Source organism: Pinus tabuliformis, chromosome 2_1 (assembly GCF_031772625.1).
Source record: "Pinus tabuliformis cultivar Carrire ecotype Pingquan chromosome 2_1, CPIR1, whole genome shotgun sequence".
Taxonomy (NCBI): Eukaryota; Viridiplantae; Streptophyta; class Pinopsida; order Pinales; family Pinaceae; genus Pinus; species Pinus tabuliformis.
The window spans coordinates 185,749,972-185,762,814 of record NC_142299.1 but is presented as its reverse complement, the minus strand read 5'-3'; the positions used below and the strand labels follow the sequence as shown (position 1 = coordinate 185,762,814).

The following is a 12,843-nucleotide window of genomic DNA, read 5'->3' as shown; positions in this document are numbered from 1 at the left end:
GAGCATTGCACTAACGTTTTAGCATCCCAAACCAGCTCCAGCAACATTCATTTCAGCCAATAACCATTCTAGAGCATTAACAAATCCACTCTCCATATATGACTCCTTGACTCCAACCAGTTAAGGTTTAGAGCATTGCACTAACGTTTTAGCATCCCAAACCAGCTCCAGCAACATTCATTTCAGCCAATAACCATTCTAGACAATGCAGAAACTTTCATGCTTTTATCAACAATTCTAGACAATACAGAAACTTTCATCCTATTTCCCTTATGTTCTAATATATCATGTAAGTAAAATTAAACTCTCCTATATATATGAAGATAGCTAAGCAATCTTTACACCACCACTCAAATAAAAAAAATGGTCATACAAAAACTTTCAATCCTAATCCATATGTTTTAATATAAGAGATAATGCAAGCAAAACTAACTTTATACAATGATGATCATACAGAAACTTTCAATCCTATTCCATATGTTTTAATATAAGACAGCAAAACTAACTTCATGTGTATATAAAGACAGATGACAATCTCTATAACGCCACTCAAATCAAAGATGATGATCAAGATAGGCCAGCTTCATTTTTATTCTCTATTGCATTTTGCTCGTATAGGACTGGTTAAAACTTTAATGTAAGATATCCTCTGTTAGAAATCTTTCCAGTATTCATAATGGTTATTTAAAATTTTATTTACATAAGCATTTTATTAAGTAAATTTTTATTTTTTTTCGGATTTATATTATCTATTAATTTTTAATTGAAGGTTGGGTGGGTTGGGCAGGGAGGTGACAGAGGTTTAGCTTTTTGGGCTAATTGAGTGGATAAGATAGACAGATATTTTTTAAGTAAATAACCATTATTCAAAAAATAAGTTAACAATACCCTATTCACAAATTATATATATATATATATATATATATTACTTATTCACATACTATATTATATATCAATTTAAAAAAAAAACTATAATGGTCACCAAAAAACAGCCACATATTCATGTCAACTGTTATATAATAAGCATTCTCAAAATAAAATATAGAATATATACGTTGGGCAGCTGTGACATTCATGGGTTTCCAGCTGGTGCCCATTACTAAGAGTGCGCTTTAAGAGTCCACCAATCAAAAGACTATATTATATATCAATTAACAAAAATGAAAATAGTCAGAAAAATAAAATATACGACATATTCCTGTTCAACTGGATTATATAATACACATTATCAAAATACAGTAGAAAATCTATAAATCTACACAGAAATGAACTAGTTAATAATATTCACGATAATCCGAACTTAATTCTCCTTCTCATTGAAGTGAATGCACCAGAAATAACAAGACTACTGAAACCTGAATACTTATGCAATGGCTACTCACATCATCTGCATGATCAGTTCATCAGTTCCGGGTGCCTGCCAATAACATAGGAGATGGGAGAGCTTGATTTCTGCTGTGGGGTCATGTGTGTCCACAACCACTTGACCACATTGTTGAAGGTAGAGTTGCCAGCCACAAGTTCTTCCATAGACAAACCATTGGAATCAATCAAAGGCCTCAGTGACTTTTCCAATCCTGCTATGGAGTTTTCATGACCCCCTGCATTTTTAGCACCCATTAAGCATGCAATTTCTTCAACATGAGCCCAGAGACAGGAGTCTTCAGTGGGTATCGTGGGCTGATCAGTGCCTGTAGGGGATGGCTGCTGCTGTTGAATCACATTATTTTCTTCCAACCACTTTTGGAGAATTGTATAACGACGAGGCCTGGCATTTCTGAGATAAGGCCCAGAGTCTTCGTTTTTTCCCAACCTGTAATAATTCGCGATGTCCAGTGGCTCAACTAGTAGCCTGTACTGAGTGCCCAGTCTTATCCACACTTCACTACACTGGAAATCGTCCGGTAACTCATCCTTACTGATCATCGTTATGATTTCGTCCAACCAGCCTGCCAGCTTCAGCCTGTTAAGGTTAGCATCAAAGTCTGTTCTATGTTGCTTCTTTTTGAACGAGTCGTAGTATCCAGTGCCATTTCTGAGACACTGCGCGCGATACTCTTCTATTTCTTTGATGGCTACTTCTATCTTTCCTTTTACTTCATTGTCCAATTTGGTCAGGTTCTCCCTCTGCTGCTTCAAAACTTGTCCCGCAGCTCTGAGGGCAAGTCTTGCTGGGCAATTCTGCACAAATTTTATCACAAAAAAACACAACTCTCAATTATTGAAACCAACAGAACTTTATTGCAGTATATAATCTACTTGAAGGTTCTCTTACATTATACACAAGGCTTCAAGGAGAGATTTTGCAATGGGGTACTGACCCCTTTAAATAGGATCCAGTAATAATCCAGGCTAAATACCCCAAAAATATATTGAGATTGTGTATAAAGTTCTCAACTGGTTGTCAAATTGTGTAAAATTTTCAACTCATATGGTTTCATTCCTGCTAGTAATAGATTTGAAGAAAAAAGAAGCAAGAACAGGGAAGAAATAAACTCCCATAGGGGAAATTCATTAGATTATAATATCCCCTAATATACATACAAATAGATTTGAAGAACAAGAAGCAAGAACATGGGAGCAATAAACCCCAATGGGGAAATTCTTCATATTATAACATCCCCTATGTTATATTTCGTGTACAACTGGCCTCTTGCATAACTATAGGCAATGGTGACAATTATGTCAAATTAGTTATTTTATTGGAACCAACTACATGCTAGTTCAGCCACATGGTTCATCTCTAACTAACTTCATTTCTTGGATCACAAATACTAGTTACTTTGTTTCTTGGATCACAAGTACGTTGTTTACCAAGGCTATTCCCTTTCTCTGTTCTTCATTTCCATTTGTTCAACTTCTAAGTGATATAAAGAGATGTTCTACAGCTAAGGTGGGAAGATGTTTCTTCTCAAAAATAATTGCAAAAACACTACTTATAAAAACCATTTTATCCTCAGATCCTAACCAGTCAAGCTTCTCATAGATCCAGGTTTAATATGGATCGCATATATTAGTTTGAACACTACATAGCATACACGGTATGTGACAGGATCGTATACTGAAGTAGAAGTTCAGCTAATAGAAACAACAGTATATTATTACAACCACAAAACCAAAGCAAAGCATACATCCAGTTTATCATGGCAATGACACTGAAACTTTTATACTGCAGGCAAGAGAGAAAAAATGGCTTAAAGAATGCAAAGCAACAAGGTTTACCTGAATTCCAAGCCCAAGAGCTTCCAGTTGTATTGTCGTGCTGTCTTGATAGTTTGATCCTGTTTCCGACAAAGGAATTTCTGAAAGCTCATTCAACTTCACTATATTTTGCAGGACACTGGGCCAGCTATTTGAATAACCAACGTGCTCCAAGATGAATTCGTCACAACTAGCATCTGAAATTTGCAGGGCAGCATCTGAAAATTGCAGGGCGTAATAAAGAAAGGAAAACACAGCAAAATGATTTTCTATCCAAATCCCACCACGCTTGGAGCAGAACAAATAATGGCCAAATGGCCTATAAGGACTCAACTTCACGAGAGGCCTTACAGCAGCCATTAACGGGTTGTTGGGGCTCATGTTGGTTGCGCTATTATAATTCGCTACAGCAGAGCAATACTGGAGTACAGTGCTCACAAACGCAGCACTGCCCTGTGGAAGGGCTTCTTCCATGGGTGTGTCAGTGGAACCATGTAAATCCCCTGCATTCTCCAGGTATCTCTTCAAATATGGTAAAAATGATTCCAAGGCCTCAGACACCGATATGGAAGGAACCAACAAAACCCTAGAGATGACATCACGTCCTAAGACAACATGGCAGAACTGATCCGTCCACCCCTTGCGACGAACTCCTCGTGCGAGAGTTTCGTCCCCAATCAACGGGAAGCCAAACGTGATGCAGAAAAAAGATTTAGTCTTGCCAGGGTGCTGCTGCTGGTGCTTATCCAACATCCATAGCGTGGCGAAGGCAGCAATAGCTCCGCCCATGGAGTGACCAGTGAACAATACGTTCTTACCCCTTTCATATTCCTGTAACAAAAAACGAAAGTTACAAAAAGAAAAATTCTAAAGTCTAGGGTTAGAGCCTGCGTCAAAAATGAAAGTTACAAAATGACAAATTCCAAAGTCCAGGATTAGAGCCTGCAACAAAAATGAAAGCTACAAAATGACAAATTCCAAAATCCAGGATTATTTCATGTTCCAGGTGGCCCTGCAACAACAGTCAAAGTTACAAAATGATAAATTCCAAAGTGCAGGATTATTTTATCAAAGTTTGGTGCTCTAAAATGATAAATTCCAAAGAGCAGGATTATTTTATCAAAGTTCAGTGCTCTACAACGAGGGTGGGAGTACAGATCCATGGATTTTTGTGTATAACTTGGTGTATGTGTAACAGAGCAATAAATTTACACACTTCATGACAAACACAGGCTTGCAGTTCAAAGCGGAAAATACTGTTCTTCAAACAGGCACTTCACAGAACGAACAGGTTGAACATATTCATTATCTATAAAGGACTATAATGTCTTGCAATTTCAACCCCTTCTTCAAGCTTCAGGCCCTTACAGATTGAAGCTACTCAATATCGGTAAGGAATCACATACTAGCGCACGGGACTTCACAGAGCGAACAGGTTGAACATATTCATTATCTATAAAGGACTATGATGTGTTGCAATGTCAAACCCCTTCTTCAATCTTCAGGCCCTTACAGATTGAAGCTACTCATTATCTGTAAGGAATCACATACTAACCCACGGGATATCACATTAAAGTGCAGATAACATAGTGGATAGGCTTAGTATACTGGTGTTGTGAAACGATTATATGTCAACTTTTTATCTTGAAAATTTGCTAAGAGTTTACCACTGATTTCAAAAAACTTCTACTGAATTCTGGACCAGTTTTATAAGAAAATATACTTTAAAAAAAACTCCAAGCTAGATAAAAACAATATACCAAAATAAAACTTCAAAACATATTTATAAATTTGATAGGAAAATATACTAAAAACAACTCCAAAACATATAATAAATAGACTATAACATTTAAACTAACAAAAACTATTGTGCAAATCCATGTTGACCCAAAAGTGCTATTGTGCCATATCCATGCTAACCCAAAAGCATAGAGGCTGGCTTTATAGATTTTGGGCTCCCTGAATCTATGTTCAGTTGGGGAAGTGAGATTCTTTGCAGCTGAAGTAAATGTTGAAAGTATAATTTCAACTGTGCGACAGTTGAACCTTGCGGCAGGATGAGGACAATAAACCAAGCGCATCGGCAAGTCGGCATATCGGCTGGTCAGAGCTTCGGAGGCATGCAGCGACAGCGATATGAAATATCGCCGATATCGCATCGGCGAAATCGCAGCGGAGGACTTACAAAGTGGCTTTGTGTTTGCGATAAGCGATCGCCGATATCGCATCGGCAAAGTTGAAGTGAAGGAACTATAAAGGAGCCTTTGTGTTTGCGATAAGCGATCGCCGATATCGCATCGGCACATCGCTATCGGCAATGTCATAGAGTCGGGGTCTTTGACATGAGAAAAGTTGCGATGCGATGCAAATAAAGTCAATGGTTAAAGTACAGGTCAGCAGCTAATAAATTTGACGTGAAGTAAAAGTTCCTTTACCGCCAGTAAATGTCAGTAAAACAGTAAATGCAATTTACTGTGGTTGGTAAGTTTTGGTGAAGTTTTTAATTTCATTTAAGCGGGAGTATGGGCACAAGTAAAAGCTGGTAAAAGCATTTAATTTTTATTATTTCTTTTACGGAAGCATGGGAAGTGAAAACGTGAAGTATGTTTTTGTTGTTGTCATATATATGTAATATTTTTGTGTATTGAAGAAATATATAGAGTGGTAAGTGAAGAACGCAGCAGCGCGTATGAAAATATACACAGCAGTGTAAATGAACTTTGTTGCACAACAGTGCATAAAATCAGTTGCTCATTGTAATGAGAAGGGTGTAGTGTGAGAGAGGATAATGCACAACAGTGCTATCCTTGAAGAACAAGAGAGCAGCATGCCTTTTGTTGATTGGTGGTGAAGCTCGCGGCAGCGAAAGAACAAGGAAGATGCACAGCAGTGCATAGAATAGTGTTGATTTTTAATGTATTGGATTTGCATTGAAATGCAAAAGAAAAGAGCGCTCAGGTATTTTGAAATTGTGAATGTAATGTAAAGTTTACTGCATATGTAAAAGTTTGTTTTACAGCAGTAATGTGAAAAGGGGTTTCACTGCAGTAAACCCAACACAGTAATATCTCAAGTGAAAACAGAGTTTTTGCTGAATGTAAGTTTTTTTTGTAAATCTCTCTCAGCAAAGAGGATGAATGTTGTTTCAGGCTTTATATTTTAATCAATAGAAATATTTTTTTTTATGGCTGTGTAATACTCTGTTATGAGTAGATTTGTTTTAAAAGCTTCCCTGTGCACAAAGGTCCTGGAACAGTGGAAACAGAGCATTGGCTCTGTGGAGTTAGAATGTCTGGTTTTGGTATTTCCCATTGAAAAATACCCATCTGTGGTATCAGAGCTAGTCCAGGCTCTTTGATGGTGACAGAGCAGGTTCATGCTCTTTGAAGACTCAAAGAAGCTGAAGGAAGGTGTGGTTGCAGCAGAGAAAGCTTCTCCAGCAGTGTGAAGTTTCAGCCAAAGGGATTCAGGTATTTCCCAAGTTTCTGAGTTATTATTAAAAACAGTCAGTTGTTTTAAAAAAAACACAGTCAAGTATTAGAAGCCCAGATAAGAATGGCAAGGTCAAAGAAGAAAGCCTCCAAGCCTGTTAAAAATGTGTCTCCCCCCTCTACTAAACTTGAAGGCAATCCATTAGAATACATTCTATTTCAAACCCCAAAGTTTGATGGAAACTTTGATGTATGGGAAATAATGATGAGGGCTTTCCTAATGTCTGAGGGGATTGAAGTCTGGGAGTCAGTGATTGATGACAGCAAGATGGATGAAGAATCCATGGAGTATGATGCACAAGCAGTAAAACTAATTTTGGATGGACTCCCTGATTCTGTGAAGAGGAATCTAGGAAAATATACATCAGCAAAGGATATATGGGACAGACTGCATGACCTTCATGCAAAGGGAGCACTGACCATGACAATGAGTCAAGAAGAACCCATCATAAAAGCTGAGAATGAAAAGCTTGACCTCATCAAGCTTCAAGTAAAAGAAAGGGATGAAGAGCTAGCCAAGCTCAAGAAGGAGTTGGATCAATGCAAGAGGAAACATCATGAAGAAGTCATATTCATGACAAATCAGCTGAATGAAGCAAAGAAGCAGGCAGATGCCTTGACAAGTCAACTTGAACAAAGGCACATAAGAGTGAATAAGCTTGTAGAAGAGATTGGACAGTACAAGGTAGAGGTCTCCTCCCTTAAGTCCGAACTACAAGAAGCCAGGAAGCAGGCACAAGGAGCTGAAAAGAAAATGAAGAGCAGTCATGCAAAAGATGAAGAAATCTCCAAGATGAAGACTGAGATTATCTCCTTCAAAATAGTAGCAGCTGAAGCTACTCGTAGCAAGGAAGAAACTGAGGGACAACTAGCAAAGAGAAATGATGTATGTGAAAAGTTAGAAGAAGAGATTGTCCTCCTCAGGAAGAAGGTTGAAGGGCTGAACAAAATAATGAAGAGCTCTCAAGCTCTGGATGACATGCTCAGCTATCACAGATCTCCATTTGATAAATCAGGACTTGGGTATGTAGGTGAACCCTCAAACAAGGATGAGGATGCTTTAAGCAAAGGAGATGTGAAGAAGCCAGAGAGAGATGATGATGCTCCTAGTTCCAGCAAAGGGAAGGAGAAAAATGAAGGCTGCAATAAAAGAGATCCTGCTCCAAGAAGAAAACCAGCTCCAAGAAGAAATGTAGCTGATGTCAAAAAGGCAAGAGGTAATGGTGATCATCAAAGGATCTCAAGGCAGCAAGGCTTCAGAAGTACATCAAGGAAACCTCCATCTCCCAGGTACCAAAGTTCATTTTATGGTTATTGTTATGCTTGCTCAAACTTTGGTCATATGGCAAAAGACTGTAGAGCATTTAATGGAGATAGATGTTGTGGTCCCCGACAATCTCCAAGAAATAATTTCACAAGAAGAAATCATGAATCTTTATTCATGAAGAATGTTGAATGCTTCAAGTGTCATAACATTGGGCATATGGCACATCACTGTAACTTAACATGGGCTTCTATGCAAGCTAGACCCATGCAAAAGAAGAAAGTTACACAAGTATGGAGAAGAAAAGAAATACAATGTGAAAGCCCCTTAAGCAACGCAGCTGATCTAAGTTTGTTTTGAGAAGAGTCTGCCAAAAGAAGACAAGCATACATTAAAGGGGAGCTTGTAATTTTTTTTGTTTGCTGAACTGTATTAACAATCATTTGTTGATGGAGGATGTATTGCAGCACAGCAGTTGCAAATGAAATCTTTGTTAATCCCTCTGAAAGGTAATATGCAGCAGTGATGAAATCAGCAATGTTTTTGGTTTGTTTTTATGCAATATGCATAGAAATGCATAAAGAAGAAAAGAAGGCAGCGCTGAAATGTAAAGAGCAGCAGCGAGATAAGAGAAAAATGCAAAGCATGGAAACCCTCACAGCAGTGGGAAGACAAAACATAAAACAACAGTTTAGAAAATTTTTGGAGCACATGGATTAGAATGAACAGCAGTTTGAAATTTCTTTTGTGGTGCACATGCATTGAAATGCATAGCAATGGAAGGCAGTTTCCTTCTATGTAATGTGATAGAGCATACTCACAGCAGATGAAATGTTTTGTAGTGGGGATGAAACTGCAAAGCAGTGAGAAGAAAATGAGAAGGCAAAACGCAGCAGAGCGTAAATGCCCAGTGGCTGAGAATGCAATAAAATTTCTCACACAACAGTAAAAAAAATGTAATGTTTTTCTTCATATGCAATGCAGCATGCAAAGAAATGCGTAAAGAAAAACAGGGACAGCAGATTTTTAATGCACATGGATGAATGAGAATGTGTATGGCAGCAGAAAGCCAAAGGAATTGCACAGTAGTGCATTGTGTAAAAAAAAATGAAGACTAAGATTGTGTGAAGCAAGGGTGCATAAGAAAAGGTAGAAGCCTGTGTTATTTTTTGTGGAGAATGAAGTGCCAAGAGTATGGGCACACAGCAGTATGTTGAAACAAAAGGCAGCGACCGTGCAAATTGCAGAGGCAACGCAGCAGCAAATAAAAACCCAGGGATGACAGTCTATGGTTATGGGTATGGACAGAAGTGAAGTGCAGCAACACAACAGTAAGTGTAGACACAGCAGTGTGGAGTAGACACAGTAAAGAAGATGGCACAACAGTGCAGCAGAGAATATGCATCAGCATAAGAGAACATTGTAATGAGTTTGCACACACAGCAGTGCAATGTTTGTTATGGAACTGCATTTGAAGCAGTCATTTGGTGAAACCCTCTATTGAAGAGGAAGGTGCTTTTAAGCACATTGTCATTAGTGAATCCCTCCATAATGAGGAAGGTGCTCTTAAGCACAGTTACATTGGTGAATCCCTCTGTTCAGAGGAAGATGCTCTCTAGCATAGTTTGGTAGATCCCTCTGTTATGAGGAAGGTGCTCTTAAGCACAGTCACATGGTGAATCCCTCTGTCATGAGGAAGGTGCTCTTAAGCACAGTTTCAGGTGAATCCCTCTATTAAGAGGAAGACAACTTTGTTTGTGTATGAACTGCAGCAGAAGCAGTTGGTGAATCCCTCTATGCGAGGAAGATTGGTGAACCCCTCTATGTGAGGAAGATATTCTTGTAACAGCAGTTAGTGAATCCCTCCATGTGAGGAAGTGTTTGGGTATGATTGAATGCCCGACAGTTGAAATTAAAGGGGAGTGTTGAAAGTATAATTTCCACTGTGCGACAGTTGAACCTTGCGGCAGGATGAGGACAATAAACCAAGCGCATCGGCAAGTCGGCATATCGGCTGGTCAGAGCTTCGGAGGCATGCAGCGACAGCGATATGAAATATCGCCGATATCGCATCGGCGAAATCGCAGCGGAGGACTTACAAAGTGGCTTTGTGTTTGCGATAAGCGATCGCCGATATCGCATCGGCAAAGTTGAAGTGAAGGAACTATAAAGGAGCCTTTGTGTTTGCGATAAGCGATCGCCGATATCGCATCGGCACATCGCTATCGGCAATGTCATAGAGTCGGGGTCTTTGACATGAGAAAAGTTGCGATGCGATGCAAATAAAGTCAATGGTTAAAGTACAGGTCAGCAGCTAATAAATTTGACGTGAAGTAAAAGTTCCTTTACCGCAAGTAAATGTCAGTAAAACAGTAAATGCAATTTACTGTGGTTGGTAAGTTTTGGTGAAGTTTTTAATTTCATTTAAGCGGGAGTATGGGCACAAGTAAAAGCTGGTAAAAGCATTTAATTTTTATTATTTCTTTTACGGAAGCATGGGAAGTGAAAACGTGAAGTATGTTTTTGTTGTTGTCATATATATGTAATATTTTTGTGTATTGAAGAAATATATAGAGTGGTAAGTGAAGAACGCAGCAGCGCGTATGAAAATATACACAGCAGTGTAAATGAACTTTGTTGCACAGCAGTGCATAAAATCAGTTGCTCATTGTAATGAGAAGGGTGTAGTGTGAGAGAGGATAATGCACAACAGTGCTATCCGTGAAGAACAAGAGAGCAGCATGCCTTTTGTTGATTGGTGGTGAAGCTCGCGGCAGCGAAAGAACAAGGAAGATGCACAGCAGTGCATAGAATAGTGTTGATTTTTAATGTATTGGATTTGCATTGAAATGCAAAAGAAAAGAGCGCTCAGGTATTTTGAAATTGTGAATGTAATGTAAAGTTTACTGCATATGTAAAAGTTTGTTTTACAGCAGTAATGTGAAAAGGGGTTTCACTGCAGTAAACCCAGCACAGTAATATCTCAAGTGAAAACAGAGTTTTTGCTGAATGTAAGTTTTTTTTGTAAATCTCTCTCAGCAAAGAGGATGAATGTTGTTTCAGGCTTTATATTTTAATCAATAGAAATATTTTTTTTATGGCTGTGTAATACTCTGTTATGAGTAGATTTGTTTTAAAAGCTTCCCTGTGCACAAAGGTCCTGGAACAGTGGAAACAGAGCCTTGGCTCTGTGGAGTTAGAATGTCTGGTTTTGGTATTTCCCATTGAAAAATACCCATCAGTAAATAAGAGATCCATATATATTAAACAGATCTTCCCCACCTGAACTCTAGATCAGCACCTCACTATATAGTAATTGCACGAAACTTGAAATAAAGAAGCTAGGATGGTAAAAACCTCTTCTTGAAATCTGGAATTATTCATGAGGTAGAGAAATTGGTTGAGCGAACCCTGATGCAGACAGGCTGGTTGATTGTTCCCATCTTTCAGCCACTCCAGAAAACCACTTTGACATTCTCCAAACTTGGTTGCTGTTGCTTGGAAGACATGGGGATCGAGAATGCCACGAAAAGCAATGGCCACAGTAGTTTCGCTTATATCAGCCCTCACATAGCTGGGATCATCGCCTGCGCTTCTGTAAACATTGTGAGACAGATTGCAGGCACCCAACAAGTTTTCCGAGTAAAAAGACTCCGATCTACCCATTAATCTGTCATAGAGTTCAACAAAATCAGTCAGCCAAACAATATCACATTACATTTGTCCAACAAAAGCTGAAGAAGATTATACCTCGAAAATGCGATGAGATTTTAAGCTGGTTCCCGCACGTCAATGCTTGTGAACGAAAGCAGAGTTTATTTTATAAGACGAGAAACCATGGTAACGGGAAAGCTCCCAGAAAGAGAGAGCTGCCGTGTGAAATTTGGCTTTGTAGAAAGTCACAGTCGATTAATTTTATCTTAATCGAAGCCATCCCAAAGCTCACAAGTTTGTAGGGTTTATAGATAATTAATCAGTGACGACTGTAACGCATCTCCGAAAGATTCGAAGGACGTCGCGTCTGACTTTCATTTTTTCTATATTTTAGTGTCATTTATCGAAATTCAGTAATACGATTTTGTTTTGTAATATTTTGTATTTTGGTGTTTGAAATGAGTTTTAAAATAAATTTAAATGTCTTAATTTTAATGTTATTTATCAAAAAAAACATAATGTTTTTTTAAGTTATTTAAAATAGATTTTAAATTCATAATTAAATTACTTATGAGGTGTAGAGTAGGGTGTCACAAAGGTGCTTTGTTAATGCAAGGGTTATTTTTAAATTTTGTGGGTAAAAATTTAGCGATGGTAAGTGTTAGTGTGATTCAATAGAGTGAGATTTTTCGTGATTTTAATAGCTTAAATGCCCAAGTCCTTCAATGCTCCACGGTTGTTGCTACTCAAGTAGTAGATGAGGTCTATCAATCATCTTCAAACTTATATAACCTAGCAAAACTAAAAAATAAAAACTAAATTAAACAACTTTAAAAAAAATATTTGAATTTTGTAAATTATATAAATTTGAATTTTATAAATTATGTATTCAAATCAGATTAGGCCTATTAGTCATCTCATCTAAGAGTTATATAACTTGAACATCTTTAAAAGCTTTTAAATTTTTTGACTTTTGATTATATATTTTTGAATGTAAATTTCCATAGTTATAAGTGTTGGGTTGTGTTATATTCTCTACACAACTAGCCTTAGTAGGTGGGCGAACCTAACTATGGTTTTGTGCATGGTTTCCACACATGATTTTGGGCGATGGTTTTAGGGCCATGGTATTTTGTAGATCCGGTCAAGAGAACTATGGTTGTGTTCTACTCCAGGGTTAATGGATTGGGGTTTATGAATGCTTCGACATAAAAATATATGTATTGTAACATT

General features: G+C 38.0%; 1 protein-coding gene across 1 annotated transcript; it reads right to left on the bottom strand.

Annotated features, from left to right (window-relative positions):
* Positions 1–1,127: 1,127 nt before the first annotated feature.
* Positions 1,128–11,885, bottom strand: LOC149199347 (protein EDS1L-like). The gene is made up of 4 exons (XM_089402395.1): positions 11,707–11,885; positions 11,314–11,626; positions 3,223–4,032; positions 1,128–2,181 (listed from the first exon to the last, which is right to left on the bottom strand). Exons 2-4 carry the CDS (start codon positions 11,620–11,622, stop codon positions 1,396–1,398), a joined length of 1,905 nt encoding a protein of 634 aa, XP_089258521.1. The 5' UTR covers positions 11,623–11,626; positions 11,707–11,885; the 3' UTR covers positions 1,128–1,395.
* Between the last annotated feature and the right edge of the window lie 958 nt (positions 11,886–12,843).

Excerpts from the sequence above, each read along its gene's own strand:
- LOC149199347 (XM_089402395.1), bottom strand. The coding sequence starts at position 11,622 with ATGGGTAGATCGGAGTCTTTTTACTCGGAAAACTTGTTGGGTGCCTGC. Across the intron at positions 4,033-11,313 it reads ATTCCAGATTTCAAGAAGAG|GAATATGAAAGGGGTAAGAA; the intron begins GTTTTTACCATC and ends TTTTTGTTACAG. Across the intron at positions 2,182-3,222 it reads CTCTTGGGCTTGGAATTCAG|AATTGCCCAGCAAGACTTGC; the intron begins GTAAACCTTGTT and ends AAATTTGTGCAG.